The sequence below is a fragment of the Puma concolor genome, chromosome A2, assembly GCF_028749965.1.
Source record: "Puma concolor isolate L17-30 chromosome A2, mPumCon1.1.hap2, whole genome shotgun sequence".
Taxonomy (NCBI): Eukaryota; Metazoa; Chordata; class Mammalia; order Carnivora; family Felidae; genus Puma; species Puma concolor.
Genome location: NC_141668.1, coordinates 100,862,587 through 100,879,234, shown reverse-complemented (window position 1 = coordinate 100,879,234; position 16,648 = coordinate 100,862,587). Strand labels below are relative to the sequence as shown.

Sequence of the window (16,648 nt, the reverse complement as noted above, 5' to 3'; positions counted from 1 at the left end):
GATCACAGTCTGAACTTCCACTGGGAGAGGTCCCTCTGATGGGCGTCAAATGTCACCGTGTTGCATCGTGGGCCAGCTCGGCCTCCCTGTCTCCCAGGTCCCGTCCTTAAATCCTCAATGCATTTGCAGCAAGCCTTGAACTAAGAGGAGGGCATGTGTGGTGCCTCCAAGTTCATTTGCCATTCCCTTCTAAAGTCTAGAACCCAGACACACCCCCTCCCGTATGTCACCTTTACATTTCAGTTAGCCAGAGCCTTCGCGCGGTCTGATGGAGAAGCGGGGCTTGGTGTCAACCAATCTGGCTTCAGATCTCTGGCTCTCCACTTCCCACTTTAGGTTAAAACCAAACTCACGGGGCTGTTTTAATTGAGTCAGTGAAATAATGAATGCAGAACATATCTCATAGCACCCAAAGGTGCTGCTTAGCATTCCGGTGTGTGCTGGGGGGTGGGGGAGAGGGGGTCTCCACGCACCTCCAAGCAAGCAGTTCTCTGACACTAGCTGGGTGTCTCTCCCCAAATCTCCATGTGTGCACTGGCCTCGAAGCTCTCTGACCCTGGTCCCTGTGGGTTTATATGGAGTCTTCATTAAATAGGCATTGATGATTAAATTGCTGACCATGGGGACTGATGCAACCTCCAGCGCCTCCCCCATTCCAAGACATCAGGGGTGAGACGGATAGTTCCAGTCCTTGGGTGTGGTCCTAAAGCCACTCATTAATGTAGCAAAAGACACCTCTGCAGCTCTCATCACTTCGGAAATTCCTGGGGTCTAAGAGTTCTGTGTCCTGAGTAGGGATAAATTTCTTATTACAAATGACCACAGCACCTAACAGCATAGTAACACTCAATAAATGCTGCTGCTTTGCCCCTGTCTTCTTCCTCTTATGCTGTTTCTATTTTATTCAGGGTCTTTTATTTTATTTTATGTTTATTTATTTATTTTTGAGAGAGAGACAGAGAGAGACAGAGAGAGCGTGAGCATGCTTAAGCAGGGGAGGGGCAGAGAGAGGAAGAGAGAGAGAATCTCAAGCTGCCTCTGTGCCAACAGAGCAGAGCCCAATGCAAGGCTCGATCTCATGAACCGTGAGAGCATGACCTGAGCCAAAATCAAGAGTCAGACGCTTCACCAACTGGGACACCCACCCAGGCGCCCCTCGTCCAGGGCCTTTAAAACATCAAAGAACTTTTAGTGTCTTAATGTCAGTAGGGGAGGGAAGGAAGCGGCTAGACTTCAGAGAACCAGGGTGATTTTGTTATAACTAAATTGGCGAACAAATAGGCCTCCCTGTTTGTGACCACAGATCCCTCCTCTAGGCAGGAAGTGGACTAGCATCTCTCTGGGCCTCACTAACTATCTCACAATCTCTGCACCAGGGAGATGAGAGAATGCATCTGCCAAGCCCTACAGACTCCAATTTTTACCGCGCCCTGATGGACGAAGAAGACATGGAAGACGTCGTAGATGCCGATGAGTACCTCATCCCCCAGCAAGGCTTCTTCCACAGCCCCTCCACATCCCGGACCCCCCTCCTGAGTTCTCTGGTAGGAAACGTCATTCACTCTCAAGCTGTATCCACTGATTTGAATGACATGTTGAGAGAAAGTGAGAGAAAATGAGACCCATCTAGTGGAACATACATAGAGTCAAAGAAGTAAATTTCAACCCAATGGTCAAGCCAATGTCAGAATGAACCAGTTAAGTGTATGAATTCTCTTATTGCATTGCCTCTACTGGATCATAACCTTTTTAGGTCTACTAAGGATTAGAATTAAATCAGAATGAAGCCTAGTTTTCTAAAGCTAATGGGTCAAGACGAAATTAAGCACCTTTAGTTATATCCCCTCCATGAGACCCACCAGTCAGTGGAAATGGGAGAGAAGATGCAAGTGTACGATCAGCAATTTTTTGTTTACCTTTTGTTTGTTTGTTTGTTTACCTCTTTCAGAGTGCCACCAGCAACAATTCCACCGTGACTTGCATCGATAGAAATGGGGTATGTGTGAACACCTAATAAACCAGGATTAAACAACAGCTCTGGATCATGGCTCTCTTGGACATAGAAAATGCCTGTCTTAACCCAACTAATCTTGATTTTCCTTCCTGTATCTCCTTCCTTTCTTCCCTGGTTGGTTTCCCTGACCCCTACTCTGAGGCCAGTAATAGCTATCACTTATCACAGTGCTGTTCGGTATGTGGTTTGTGGACTTGGGGTAGCAGCATTACCTGGCAGTTTGTGAGAAATGAAAACTGTCGAGCCACCGGCCCAGACCTACTTACGTAGGAATGCTGGAGGCAGAGCCGAGCCATCTGTGTTTGAGCCGGCCTTCCAAGGGGTGCTCATGCCTGATCACATGAAGCCTTGATCCAGACCCATACTTACCAAGAGAGAAGCCGCCAGCCACACAAGTCTGCTTCAGTTTCAGTCGGCAACCACTGAAGAGCACAGATTATGGAACATTTCTGTTGTTGCCGAAATCCCTGCTTCACAGCACTGACCAGGTCCCTGCCACTTGCTCTGTGGTCTGTGAGCCAGCAGCACTGGCATCATCCGGGGGGTGGGGGGAGGCTTGCTGGAAATGCAGAATCTCAGGCCCTCTCTAGGGCCTGCTGAATCAGAATCTGCATTTTACAAAATCTCAGGTGATTTTTATACACATCGAAGTCTGAGCAGCACCGACTAATAACCTTGCCTTCTTCCCTCCCCTCAGAGCTGCCCCCTCAAGGAAGACAGCTTCTTGCAGCGGTACAGCTCAGACCCCACTGGCACCTTGACTGAGGACAACATGGATGACACTTTCCTCCCGGCACCTGGTGAGTGGCTAACGCTGAACACGGTCATAGGCTTCCCCAGGCAGCAGGGCCAGCCTCCGTCCCCTGGTGCCCAGAGGACATGCTTCCTTCAGGCTAATCCGGAGGTGGGGACTCTGGCAAATTCACAGACACAATGTAGACAGTGAGAGGCAGAGAAATACAAACCGACCGAGCACACGTGAGGGTCTTTGTATTGAGCTCAAGTCACGTCCAGGTTGGAGGTGTGCTTTTAGAATCAATCAGAAGACGTTCTAGAATTTGAAGCAGGCATTAAAGGCGTGTGTGTGCGTGTGTATGATTGTGTGTGTGCCAGTGAGTGTGTGAACACGTGTGACAGATTCGATCCTGGCTCCATTCTTGGCCCATGAAACATGTATTTTCCTAATCCGAGCTTTATCCCCAGACGTACCATACCTGTGTGCACACATGCGCCTCAAGGCGGGCCATCTTTTTCCAAACTTTAAATTGGCAAGAGACAGGTGTGCCAATTGCTTTGAGAAATACAGAAAGCAACGTAATTTACTTTGCAACAACAGCCAGAGAATCATCCTCCCAGCTGTCCCTACACTTGGTTGCCTCAGGGAAGAGTATTGATAGGGTTCAGATGGTACACAGGAATCCTGCTTGGGACGATGCTTTGCTGAGTACTTCACCTGCGATTTCTTTTCCATTTCAGAATACATAAACCAGGCTGTTCCCAAAAGGCCTGCGGGTTCCGTCCAGAACCCCGTCTATCACAATCAGCCTCTAAATCCAGCTCCTGGCAGAGACCCTCACTACCAAAATCCCCACAGCAATGCAGTGGACAACCCTGAGTATCTCAACACCCACCCCACTTGCGTCAACAGTGTGCTCGATGGCCCCACCCTCTGGGCCCAGAAAGGCAACCACCAGATTAGCCTGGACAACCCTGACTACCAGCAGGACTTCTTTCCCAAGGAAGCCAAGTCAAATGGCATCTTTAAGGGTCCTGCAGCTGAAAATGCAGACTACCTAAGGGTAGCACCGCCCAGCAGTGAATTTATTGGAGCATGACCACGGAGGATTGTGTTGGCCATCACAATCTCCAATGTTTCAGTCCCTGGGTCAAGCCACGGCAGCTACTCAGTGCTGATAGTCATGCCCACGTTAACTCTTGGACCCGTGGACTGGTTCAGCCATATTTGCTCCGATGGGACCCATCTTTCGTGCAGGAAGTTCCCCCTACTTGGATGCACTTTGGGGAAGTTTCTGGGACATTCCTTTGTCTTCGAACTGTGAGGCCTCCACAAAAAAGGCATCCAGCAAGAATATTGTCTGTTTGGGCAGAAGTTCACCTTGCCATGAGGTATATCTGATGAAACAAACTGTGTAAGGAGTTTTATTGCTTGGGGGCCCTTGGGGTTTTTAATTGTCATTGTTGATTTTGTTTATAATGGGCTTTTCCAATGAGGAAGAAGCTTGCTTGTAGCACTTGCTGCACTGAGTTGATCCAGGCCCAACTGTGACCAAGAAGCAAGGGTCAGCGTCTTCCAGCTAACATTTGCTTCCACTGACTCTGCTTCATGATTCTTCCATTGCAAGACAAAACTAGAAGTGCTCTATGTCCTGAGCGGGACTTATTGGTACTGTATCAAGTCATACCAGGTACGAGAGGATAAAGCCACTTTGAACCCTTCCTGACTGAAGAAGAAACGGAGGGGGGGGAACTCTTCTTCAGACTTCTTTTTATACAGGTTTCCTCATGGTACTTACTCTCCATTGGTTGTCCAGTGTTTTCTAGTTATAAGTATTAGACTTACTTGTTTATTTTCCATTCCATTGAAACTCAGTATGCTTTCCCTGTCAGTAGGAGGAGACAGTACATCAAACCATAACCAGCATCAGCTCGTATTTAGACCAATAGCCTTTAATCAAGATGGAACAATAATGCAAAAGTTCACACAAGAACATGGCTCTCAAATTTGAGTCTCAAAGGAAATACATCAAGTCCCTTAGGGGTCAAGGAGTGGCCATATATCGGGACACTGCTGAGGTACAGCCGCTCCTAAAACACTTTCAGCCTCCCACCACCAAATTAGGCTACTTATGGGAGATAATTTTCTTTTTATGTCACTTTAGAAGATTTTTACTCAAAGGGTACTTTTTTCCTTTCTGATGAGCTGCCCCAAAGCGCCCGCCTCGCTCTTCGGGAATGAAGGGATCCAGGCTCTGAGGCCCCTGTGCGGGAACGCATAGCCCTCGCCGCTGGGGGGCGCATTTTACAGGTGGAAATAAAGACAACATTATATATAGGGGAAGAAAGTGGTAAATATGAAATCAGAGTTTGAAATTGATGACAATGCCTTAACGACATCTACGGGTATTTTAGAAAAAAAAAATTCCCTCTTAAAACAATTTCCCAGTTATTGGAAGATCCAGATAATTTAGGACGTTAAGTGTTTTTCCAACCTGTGTTTCCCTGTAACCCGATCGGTTCACGGCAGTGCTTTGTATACAGTGTTTTAAACACTCTTAGTCAACATCCAGCTTATCAAGGGAAGAATGTTGCAGACAGTATTTCCAGCCTACGGATGTGTTCAGCCACACACACACACACACACACACACACACACACACAATTGTCCTTTTGCTATTAAATTATTGAATTATTGACTGTCAGGTCAGGGCCGCACAGCTTTGTTACCAAAATATTGATCTTGTCCCAATGGTATTCAATACTCTTAAGCAACTATCCCAGCCCAGCATAAGCACTAACGATAGAAAAATAAATAAAACATAATCCCGATTCCAAGAAATTCACAATTTGGCCGAGGGAATTGACTCATAAAGGCCAACCTTAAAGCAACATGATGGGATGGTAGGCAAGACAGGTCTGCCGAGCACAGACAGCACGGAACAGGGAATAGTGGATGGGCCCTGCCTGGGGGGACCTGGAAGGCTCTTCGGGGAGGGAGTGGTGGAGTTGGGTCAAAACAGGACCAGGGTCTTAGCCACAAGGGAAATGGGACGTGTGTTCCAAGCAGAGGAAAACTTGACCAAGAAAGCATCTGCCAGAGGAACCACTAATGAAAGTGGGAGAAAAGCCTGCCTTAGGTAGTCTTTACAAACTGTCCCTTTAAGCCTGGGAACTAGCCTGTAACATTTCCCAAGTGCCCTACATGTGGGTCCTTATGGGGATTTGAAAATGATGAGCAAAAAGATTAAACATCGTTCTAAGAATCTAACACTTTATGCCATTGTCAGTAAAGCACTTCTGTTATTTATTCACCTCAGAACATAAATATTTTGATAAGTTTCTCCAGCCCCAGGAAACAGAATGATGCACATTTTTGTCACCACTTATTTTTCAAGAAGCAAGGGACTAGTGAGGGAGAGCAACTGAATGTGAGTTCAACTGTAGCAGTTAAATCCTAGTATTTTTGTAATTTGCAATATTTTACTATAACATAATAAAACGGCAAAAACTATTCAAGCTTTTTCTTTTTTGTATTTCAGCTTTCCTGCATAAAATCTGGTTGCTAAATTCTCTTAATTGTAGGACTGTGTTTCCCAAAATGTCCTCACAATGGCTATCCAGGGAGGTGCAGAGGGGGCTTGTAGATGCTTCAGAACCTGAGAATGCAGAGCCCGAGTCAAGAGCCCCAGCCGTCACTGTGGGCAGATGAGGAGAGGGCTCCCCGCAGCACCAGTATTTCCATTTCATGGCCCTGATTGGCCAGGGTTCAAAGCTTCTACTCTGTCTCTTCAGTTCCTCCTTGTTGACACTGGGTTCAAAGACCCTGGAAAGAGCCTGTTCCTTCTCAGTCAGTTCCTGGAAATGTTCCCCTTGACCCCACCTTAGATTTGGTCTTTGGAAACAGTTCAGGGAAAAGTAGTTGTAAGTGAACGCTTACAATAGGCCAGCGTCCTCACACGTCTCGTATAAACTTTAAGGAGTCCCTGCCGTCATACTCTATGAAACACACTTTTGTCACCTCACAAAGTAAAAAAGATGAATCTTCCAAATTCTAGATTTGCTGAGTGCCAGTTGTCACTGGTTTTATAACCAGGAGCATTGTGGAGGCACCATATTGCGTTCCAGTTGATAACAAGGCTTAGGTATTTGTTGAAAGTGCTTAATCTGAAGGATTCTGACTTAGTTTGGCTCAGGTGCAGCCTGGGCCCATGGGCTTTTCAGAGCTTCCCCAGCTTATTCTGATGAGCACCAAAGTTTGGGGAAACACTGGTATAAAGGAAAGGCCTATGGGGAGGCCCGTCCCTCAGCTGGAGGCATCCCGCTGGCCTGTTGCACACTCTCCAGGCCTCAGGTTACACAAGCAGGGGTCAAGTTGCTGAGTTATGGTGACCCACAGATCTCACCCTTGCTGCCAAACAGAATCACCTGGTGAGCTTAAAAAGCAGGGGCAGGGTCCCTGCAGACCAATGAAGGGGACTCTCAGGGCTCCCCACGTGATCCTAATGGGCAGAGTTAAACCCTCACCTCTAAGGTGACCTGTAAGGTCGTCTATACCATGCCCCCAAGTCAGGGCCGAATAGAAAAGCCTGAGTCAGGTAAAGGAAGGTGGTGGAGTCCTTAATATTCCTGAGACTTGCCCACTCGTGACCGTTCCAAAGCCTCTAATTCTTCGTCACCGGCAGCTTACCCTGAAAGTGGCAAATACCCAAACCTGAGCCTCCAGAAAACCCCGGAACAGTTTGCGTTTTCTAAGAAGTTAGAAAAATCGTCTCTCTCACAGTGAGGCGCTCACCGCGTGACAGCTGGTAGAATTGCCCTCAACGTCTACTTTGCATTTCTCTTTTGATAAGTGAACGTTTTTATTACAACGTAACAATCTGTTTATATTTCCCTGCCCACGGGCTGTAAAACCTTACTGAAAAGAAATCCCTGCCTCTATTACCAGCCACACCTGCCGTATCAGGGGCATACATTTTTGTACTATGAAAGACACACTCACATAGGGTTTGTAAATGTTAATCTATTTTTGTAACTTTTTTTTGAGGAATAGTAGCCTCTCTTGTAGCACTGAACTTTGTAAGGTATGTTTTTAGAAAAACTCATTTTTCTACTAAAAGTTAGACTGAAATAGAATCAAAAGTCGAAACTGAAATCTTTGAAGGGATTTAATTAAAGCAATGGAACGCTCCTCTTTCTCGTAAAAAGGCACAGCCTCGTCGCAGAGCTAAGCTAGGTCATTGTCCTGATAAAGAGGAATCATGCCTTTTATATTTATAAAATGAGAAAAGGTAAAAAGCACATATGGTTTAGTCTTCCACTAAAGCAGGCTCTCTCCATGTTAGAGAAAAAGAATGACTTTGTTATTGCTAACACGGATCCAACTGCATGCTATGCTGTACTCAACTGCCAGCATGATCCTGTCGATGTAAAAAAAAAAAAGCAATAATATAGCACTTTGTTGGTTTATATACACTAATCTGACTTTGATACAAATTATTTTTATTTTTATATTTATAGCTGATATGCATTTACCAATAGACTAAACAGATCTGCAGAACCCTAATAATGTTCAGCATGTTTTGGTTACTCAGTACACTGATGAAGTCCATGTTTCCCAAGCCGCCTCATGACCTCACCTTCCCATTCCCGAAAAAGTGTTCTCAGCCCCTGGCTGCACAGTGAAATCCCTTGGGGAGCTTTTGAAACTAGTGAGGTCCAGCTGCACCCCAGACCAATTCAATACAAATCTTTATGGGTGAAATCCAGGCATCCGTGCCTTTGAAAGCTCCTAATGGTCATTCTGATGGACAGCCAAGGTTGAGAACCACCAACCTAGGTGCCTGGACAACTTAACACTTCAAGGACCTCAGTGCCAGTTGCTTCGGGGGAGGACAGGTTCCATGACAAGCTGCCCAAGCACTAGAAGGGAGAGGTTTAACCAGCTGATTGAAAAGGGAAGGAAATGTGGAACAGATAGGTTTTTCCATTCCCCCTATTAAAGGTGGACTGGTGGTATAATAAAGGTAGAGCGCATTCTCTGCTGGTCCAACCAACATGGCACCCATCATAAGCAGGTAACTTTTGTTTGCCCGGCTAAAATAAAACATTGACATATATGTTACATTATAAAGGGGAGACATTAAGAAGATTGTGTAAGTAGCTGGATGGCTTTTACAAAACAATAGTCCAAGAAAAGGATTCTTGCTTTAAGAAACACTTTTATATATTTTCCATAAATTGCATCTGGGGAAAAAAAACCTAAAGCAATTAGGATTTTCTCTTCCACGGTTAAAACTTTACAGCCACGTTACGCCCTCCGAGGTCACAGGTCTGTCCTGTCTAAATTGCCCACAAAAGTTCTTACTATGCATCCCCACCCTATCACCTAGCAGACGAAACTTCAAGGAAAAGCATACTTTTTTTTTTCCTTAGGTGCATTTGTTATTTTTAAACCCTTTGACCTGATTTGGTTACAAAACAATCTTATACTGTAACACCATGTCTTGGAAATGAAGAGATCCTATAGATCTGATGCCTGATAATCAGTGTGACCATGTCCAGTTAACAACAGACAGCAATACCTTCATTTCTAAAACAAGCAAGCAATAGCTTTATAGCTTCTATATATGGTACGTCTTAACAATGTAAAATTTTGCTGTGATGAAAGCAATATGTGTACAAATGAAAAGCAAGATTCTCTTTTATATGGTTTACACTGTTGATCAGAACATGTTGATTGTATATTGCGTATTAAAAAATTAGATGTATATTATTCATTGGTCTTTTCTTATAAGTACCTTATAAATAATAATATTGTATCCTTCGTTAGCGATGCAGTGTTGACAGTAGTTATTAATCATATCTGACCTACTGTAGATGTTCTTTCCCGATAACTTTTTTAAATTAATTAATAAACTTTATTTTTAGAGCAGTCTTAACTTCAAACACTGAACAACTGAGCGGAAAGTACAGAGGGTTCCCATATCCTCCCTGCCCCCCACTCCTGCCTCCACTGTATCGCGTCCACACCCAAGTGGCCTGGGAACTTTTTAATGTTTGGAGATTTCCTGTGCGAGACTGGGACTCCTCAATGCCGTGCTGTGTGGCAGCAGCGTGCGGTCTGACCGGGGTCTGCAGCCTCTTCACACCTGTTCCTAGGACCTCCCCTCCCCTGATTTCCTTCATGGTGGAGAAACACAGAGCCAAGGGGAAATTCCTTTTTTTTTTTTTTAATTTTAACTTTATTTTTATTTTTTTATGAGTATGACTTGTTGTCAAATTGGCTTCTGTACAACACCCAGTGCTCATCCCAACAAGTGCCCTCCTCAATGCCCATCACCCATTTTCCCAAGAGGGAATTCCTCGGTGGACGGGATTTTCCTATGGCAGGCACCAAAGCAAACAGAAGTTTTGTTGCGATTCTGCTAAATCACAAATGCTAGAAGCCTGAGGAATGAACGAGGCACACCCTTGTGTGAGGGTCCCGCCCCCCCACTCTGGGCTGCACGGCTTACACCTTACCACCCACCTCCCTTACATCTGAGGGCTTTCCCAGTCCATGAGGACTCCATGTGGCGGAAACACTTATATCCTATGCTTCCTGTGAGCCAGGAAAGTAACCACCAGCATGGAGGGAAATTGTTCTGCCAAAGTCAAGGTAAAAGTTCTGTAAGAACCCGGTTCTCCAGCTAAGTACTTGAACACGTAAGGGAATAAGCAGCTTTCTCATCTGTAGTAACCACAGAGTGCGAGTCAAAGGGTGTAAACCCATCTCAACAGCTAAGGAAAAGCCAACTTGGTGATGAAGCAGGTGCCAGCACTGGAGAGGAAACTGGAAACGGGACCAGCAGCTGACCAGCTGGGAGGTGGGAGGGCACAGGGCAGGAAGAGGTGGGCGTGCGGTTTTAAGTTGGCTTTAGATTGTGGAACTAGCACCTGGAATCCCCTGGCCCTGGCCTGGAATCGTCCACAGGGCTTCAGATTTCTTTGACTTTCAGTGCTCTGACCCCAGAGAATAAAGCCCCAACTCCCTCTGCCACTGCTTTCTCCTGGACCAGCTGGTCGCCACACAATGCTCTACCTTGTTCCTGTTACACAGGAGGACAGAGAGCAGGAAGTGGGGCTCGGCTGGCTCACGACCACCACTGATCCCTGCAGGGTTGACTCTCATCATTTCCAGGAAAATTGCAGCTTTGTTTTTGTGTTGTTCATTCAGAAGATCATTGGTCGCCTACATACAAACGGAGGGCTGAGAGTAAATTGTAATTCATGTGGAAGCAAGACTTCAGGATAACCGGGTCCCTGAAGAATAAGCAAATCGGGAACTTTCCAGTTCCCCATTGTGGCCCCAGGCTCCCCTGGCTTCCTGGCCTCCTGACCTTCCACACGCTGGTATTGTCAGGCACCTTGGGAAGGAGTAAACCTCTTAGAGCTCAAAGCCTTCGATTAGGGGGTTTAGCCCCACATAGAGAAAGGCAAATGTCAGCAAATGAGGTAGACTTGGAGAGCATTATGGGGCACTGGCCCCCTCAAGTCTCCAATGTCATGCCCAAGGGAAGGTCATGGCTTATGATCCCAGACGAGTGCCCTTACCTCAGGGCAAACTCCCTAACACCATAATCTCCACCACCGCCCCACCATCCTGCTCCCCATAATTCCAAACTGAAGCTCAGGACAAATGGAGTTTCAGCTTGAAGAGATTTTGCTCTGGGCCAATAATCTTGTGAAAGTAATTATAACTACCTGGGTAGAGAAAAGTTTTCCCAAGAACTGGAGGGTCTGAAAAGGAGGACAGAATTCTTTTTCTTTGGGTTTCCCTTTGCTCGGGGCTTGGGCAAGTCCTCCAGACCTTGCTCCTCTCAAGGTTTTTCCTCTATACCCAGAAAGGACATCTAAAAACTTGGGTAGACCGGGCGCCTGGGTGGCTCAGTAAATTGAGCGTCCGACTTCGGCTCAGGTCATGATCTTGTGGTCCGTGAGTTCGAGCCCCATGTTGGGCTCTGTGCTGACAGCTCGGAGCCTGGAGCCTGCTTTGGATTCTGTGTCTCCCTCTCTCTCTGCCCTTCCCCCACTCATGCTCTGTCTCTCTCTCTCTGTCAAAAATAAATAAACATTAAAAAAAAATTAAAAACTTGGGTAGAAAAGCCCTAAGAACAGATCTGATGTCCACCCTACTTTCAAAAATAGTAAACAAAATATGAGAAAGAGCCTATGGGCATATTTGTAATTAGTCCCTTGAAGGAGCCTCCCATTCTGCTCCCCATTAGTCACACTGAGAACCCTGAGAGATACAGATCATGGGAAGAACAGCCAAGTCCACACTCTGAAATGCTTCTACAGATTCTACCTTGAATCTCTCTCCTTGCCCGGGACACTGAGCTAGAAAAGCTGGATGCTAGGGTCTAAAGGAAATAAAAATATATCCTTTACCCCATTCTTGAAAGCAACCCTTCTGAGCCCAAGCAAAGCACATCCCTAGTCCTAAATCCAACACGTGTACACCTGGAGCAAGAGAACAGGTGGACCCGTGGTGCCTCCCACTGTGTTCTCACCTGTGGCTCAGTCCCCCACCATGTAGGCCACCCCTAGGCCACTCTTTGGCATGAGATCAGCGCAGGTGAAGATGCTGAACAAGCCTCCAGCCTGGGACCACTTGGCAAGAAATCCCCAGGATCCCGGACCTGAGCATGGGGCAGGAGAGGGAGGGCAGGCTCCAGGTAGGTGCTCCCTTGCCTGAGAAAGGGTACAGTCCATGGAATGGGAGGGGGAGGCGAGAGAACAGACTGGGGAGACTGGGGAGGTCTACAACCCAGGGTCCCCAACACCTGGGACCAGGTGTGGTCCCATTTGCTCAAGCAAATGAGACCTGATAACTTAATAGAAACTGGGTTTCTTTGATTCCACTTTCCAGGAGCCTAAAGGCCAATTCAGTTTCTAAAATGCACCATCCTTTCTTTTCTTTAAATAGTGATGTAGGGGCGCCTGGGTGGCTCAGTCGGTTAAGCGTCCGACTTCAGCTCAGGTCACGATCTCGCGGTCCGTGAGTTCGAGCCCCGCATCGGGCTCTGGGCTGATGGCTCAGAGCCTGGAGCCTGCTTCCGATTCTGTGTCTCCCTCTCTCTCTGCCCCTCCCCCGTTCATGCTCTGTCTCTCTCTGTCTCAAAAATAAACATTAAAAAAAAAATTTAAATAGTGATGTAAAAAACAAAAACAAAAACAAAACAGTGATGCTCCATCTAGGTGAAAGCAAAGGTTGGAAAAAGAATAGCATCCTCCCTTCTACTTCAGATAGAGCCTAGTGCCACACCTTACCAACTGTTTTTATTTCTAAATGGCTTGCTTTTCCCTTTGCTATGTTTCCAGAGCCTTCTTCTTTTATCTTTTTCTACTGTTGACCACAAACAGAAATGGGCAGATAAACCAACAAGGATATTTTAACCTACAACAACTTTCCCTCAGCTCTTACACTTGGCTGATCAATTTCCACAAGGGCAAGTCTAAGTGAAATTGACCTTATACAGCACACAACCAGGCTTCCAGGGGAGAACACTGTTTTTCACATAGAACAATAACATAAAAGAAATTGAAATGACAAAGGTTCATCACTAAACACTTCACTAGACTCAAAGAGTTTTGGGGCGTTCTGGGCAACGTGCGAAGAACAGTTATTTTTTATGTCATTTAAAATATTTCAGAACAGGGGCAACTGGGTGGCTCAGACAGTTGAGTACCCGACTCTTGATTTTGGTTCAGGTCATGATCCCAGGGTCATGAGATAGAGCACCACATCGGGCTCCACACTTAGCATAGACATTCTCTCTCTCTCTCTCTCTCCCTCTGTCCCTCTCCCCTGCTCACACTCTCTATAAAATAAAAAAAATCAATCAATTAATAAATTTAAAAACTAAAGTATTTCAGAACATAGAAAAAGATGGAAAGTCGCCCAATTCATTCCACAATGTTGGAATAGTACTAAAAATCAAATAAATACACAAAAAGGAAATCATGGCTTCATTTATGAATGTAGGTGTAGAAATCCTAAATAAAGGAAATGGAGCCATTTATTCCAGGAATTCAAAGATAATTCAACATAAGATATTTTGTTTATATGCATGAAAAACAAAATAGAGAAAATGTTAAGATTAAGAGATGCTCACAAAGCTCTTGATAAAATTCTTTCATATTGCTGTTAAAATCTCTTAGTAACCTACAAATAAGTAAAATCTTTAACTGGGTAAAAATATCTATCAAAAATTTAATAAGAAACATTGAATTAGGGGTGTCTGGCTGGTTCAGTTGGTTAAGCGTCTGACTTCGGCTCAGGTCCTGATCTCACGGTTCGTGAGTTCGAGCCCCGCATCAGGCTCTGTGCTGACAGCTCAGAGCCTGGAGCCTGTTTCAGATTCTGTGTCTCCCTCTCTCTCTGCCCCTCCCCTGCTCACACTCTGTCTCTCTCTCTCCAAAATAAATAAACATTAAAAAAAATTTTTAAGGAAACATTGAATTTAATGGTGAAATACCAGCACCTTAAATAAGAACAAGAACACTTCTATTTTTCAACACTGTCCTGAAGTTCACTGTTTTAGAAACAAGGAAAAACATATTATTTATGTATGATATACTTGCATCTTTAAAATATAGTCAGCAAGGGGCGCCTGGGTGGTGCAGTCGGTTAAGCGTCCGACTTCAGCCAGGTCACGATCTCGCGGTCCGTGAGTTCGAGCCCCGCGTCAGGCTCTGGGCTGATGGCTCAGAGCCTGGAGCCTGTTTCTGACTCTGTGTCTCCCTCTCTCTCTGCCCCTCCCCCGTTCATGCTCTGTCTCTCTCTGTCCCAAAAAAAATAAATAAACGTTGAAAAATAAATAAATAAATAAATAAAAATAAAATAAAATATAGTCAGCAAGACTTGTCCCATACCCAAGGACTAAATCCAGCCAGCAGGCTGTTTTTTGTAAATAAAGCTTTATTGGAACACAATTGAACCCATTCCTTTCCATATTGCCTATTACTGCTTACACACTATAATGGCAGAGTTGAGTACTTCCAACAGGGATCCTAAGATCTGCAAAGCCAAAACTATTTCCCATCTGGCCCTTTACAGGAGTTTGCTGACCCCAAAACAACTGGCTGGAAAAAAATTATTAAAACAAACCCTGAGAGACTCTTAAAGACAGAGAACAAACTGAGGGTTGATGACTAAGGAGGCACTTGTTATGATGAGCACTGGGTGTTGTATATAAGTGATGAATCACTGAATTCTACTCCCAAAACCAATATTACACTGTATGTTAACTAACTAGAATTTATATAAAAATTTGAAAAAAAAAAACAAGAAAATTCAATAGGGTGGCCATGTGTAAATATAATCAATAGTTTTTGCATTTACCACCAATCATTAACTGGACAATATAATGGAACGAATCTTATTTAAAATAGCAACTAAAACTACAAAATACCTAGGCACACACTTAAATGTGCAAGAGGAGCATGAAAACAAAAACCACAAAATTCTGCTAAGGCATAAAAAAGAACACTTAAAAATATATTACAGTTGTGGATGTGAGGACTTAACCTTGTAAACATACCAATTCTATTATATAAATTCAATGCAATTCAAATGAAAATTCCAATTATTGTTTCAGAAAGTAGAAGTATTAGAACTTGGAATCTAGAAAAGAAAATGCACAACAACAGCCAAGACCAGGTGAAAAACAATTGAGTTTTCAATTGATATCAATGATAAAAAAACACACTATGTAAAACTTTAATAATTGAAGCTGCATAGTTTACCAATGCTGTCCAGGACACAAATTAATGGAAATACTTCAGAAGTTTGCAAATAGACACGTACTACGTGTGTAAATGCAACATATGACAATGATAACTTTCCGGAGAGTGGACGAATGGAGGACTGTCCAGTAAATGGTTTTAGAAAAAACATCTATACATTTAAAAATTAATTAGAGCTCTATTTCACACCTTACCCAAAACAAATTGCAGATGGACTAAAGATCTAAGCATAAAAACCAAAACAATCCAAGGATTGGGCAAAATGTATGTGAGTATTTTTGAATCTCATGATGAGAAGCTGCTAACCCATAACAACAAAACCCCAAAGCCATAGAAAAAGATTGGCAATGTGGCCACCTAAATTTCCTTTTGTTTTTCTTTTTTCTTTTTTCTTTTTTTTAGTTTTTAAAGAAAAAAAATAACTAACCACCATTCAAAAAAGTCAAAAGTCATATGAAGAAAAAAATTTAAGATACAGCAAGGATTAATATCTTAAAATATGAAGAATTCCAATGAGCCCATAAAAAGTTAAACACCCACCAAAACTCTGACAGTGCATAAATGGACAATTCGTGGAAAAATTATAAATGACTAAAACATTTATGAAAGTGTGTGTTCAGCCCCTCTAACAATTAAGAAAATGCCAGTAAAAATGAAATGATAATGTCATCTCAAGACACATTTTGGTGGGAACAGGAAGTGTCACAATCTTTTTGGAAGACAATCAAAATAGTAAATATGTGTATCCTTTGATATGCAGTTTCACTTGCAGAAATAAAAACTTTACTAAAATATTGTTATTGACTGAATGTGGGTCCCCTAAAATTTCTATAGTGAAGCCCTAACCCCAGGAGGGTCTTTGGGAGGTGATTAGGGTTCAATGAGGTTGTGAAGCTGGGATCCCATGTGGGACTAGTGTCCTTATAAGAAAATAAGGTCTTCATTTTACACCTGATGAGGACACCGCAAGAAAGCAGCCACCTGTAAGTCAGGAAGAGTGTTCTCACCAGAACCAGACCATGCTGGTACCCTGATCTCAGACCCCAGCCTCCACAATAAATGTCTGTTGTTTAAGCCACCCAGTCTATGGTATTTTATGTTTTGGCA

The 16,648-nt window shown here is 44.2% G+C and overlaps 1 protein-coding gene across 2 annotated transcripts in view; it reads left to right on the top strand.

Annotated features, from left to right (window-relative positions):
- EGFR (epidermal growth factor receptor) overlaps positions 1–9,524 on the top strand; it is a 213,035-nt gene extending 203,511 nt beyond the window's left edge. For both annotated transcript variants that reach the window (XM_025923287.2, XM_086697064.1), the window contains exons 25-28: positions 1,377–1,544; positions 1,949–1,996; positions 2,712–2,814; positions 3,491–9,524. In XM_025923287.2, the coding sequence (XP_025779072.1) occupies positions 1,377–1,544; positions 1,949–1,996; positions 2,712–2,814; positions 3,491–3,849 (678 nt within the window). In that variant the 3' untranslated portion in view covers positions 3,850–9,524. The remainder of the gene's footprint in view (positions 1–1,376; positions 1,545–1,948; positions 1,997–2,711; positions 2,815–3,490) is intronic.
- Positions 9,525–16,648: the final 7,124 nt, after the last annotated feature.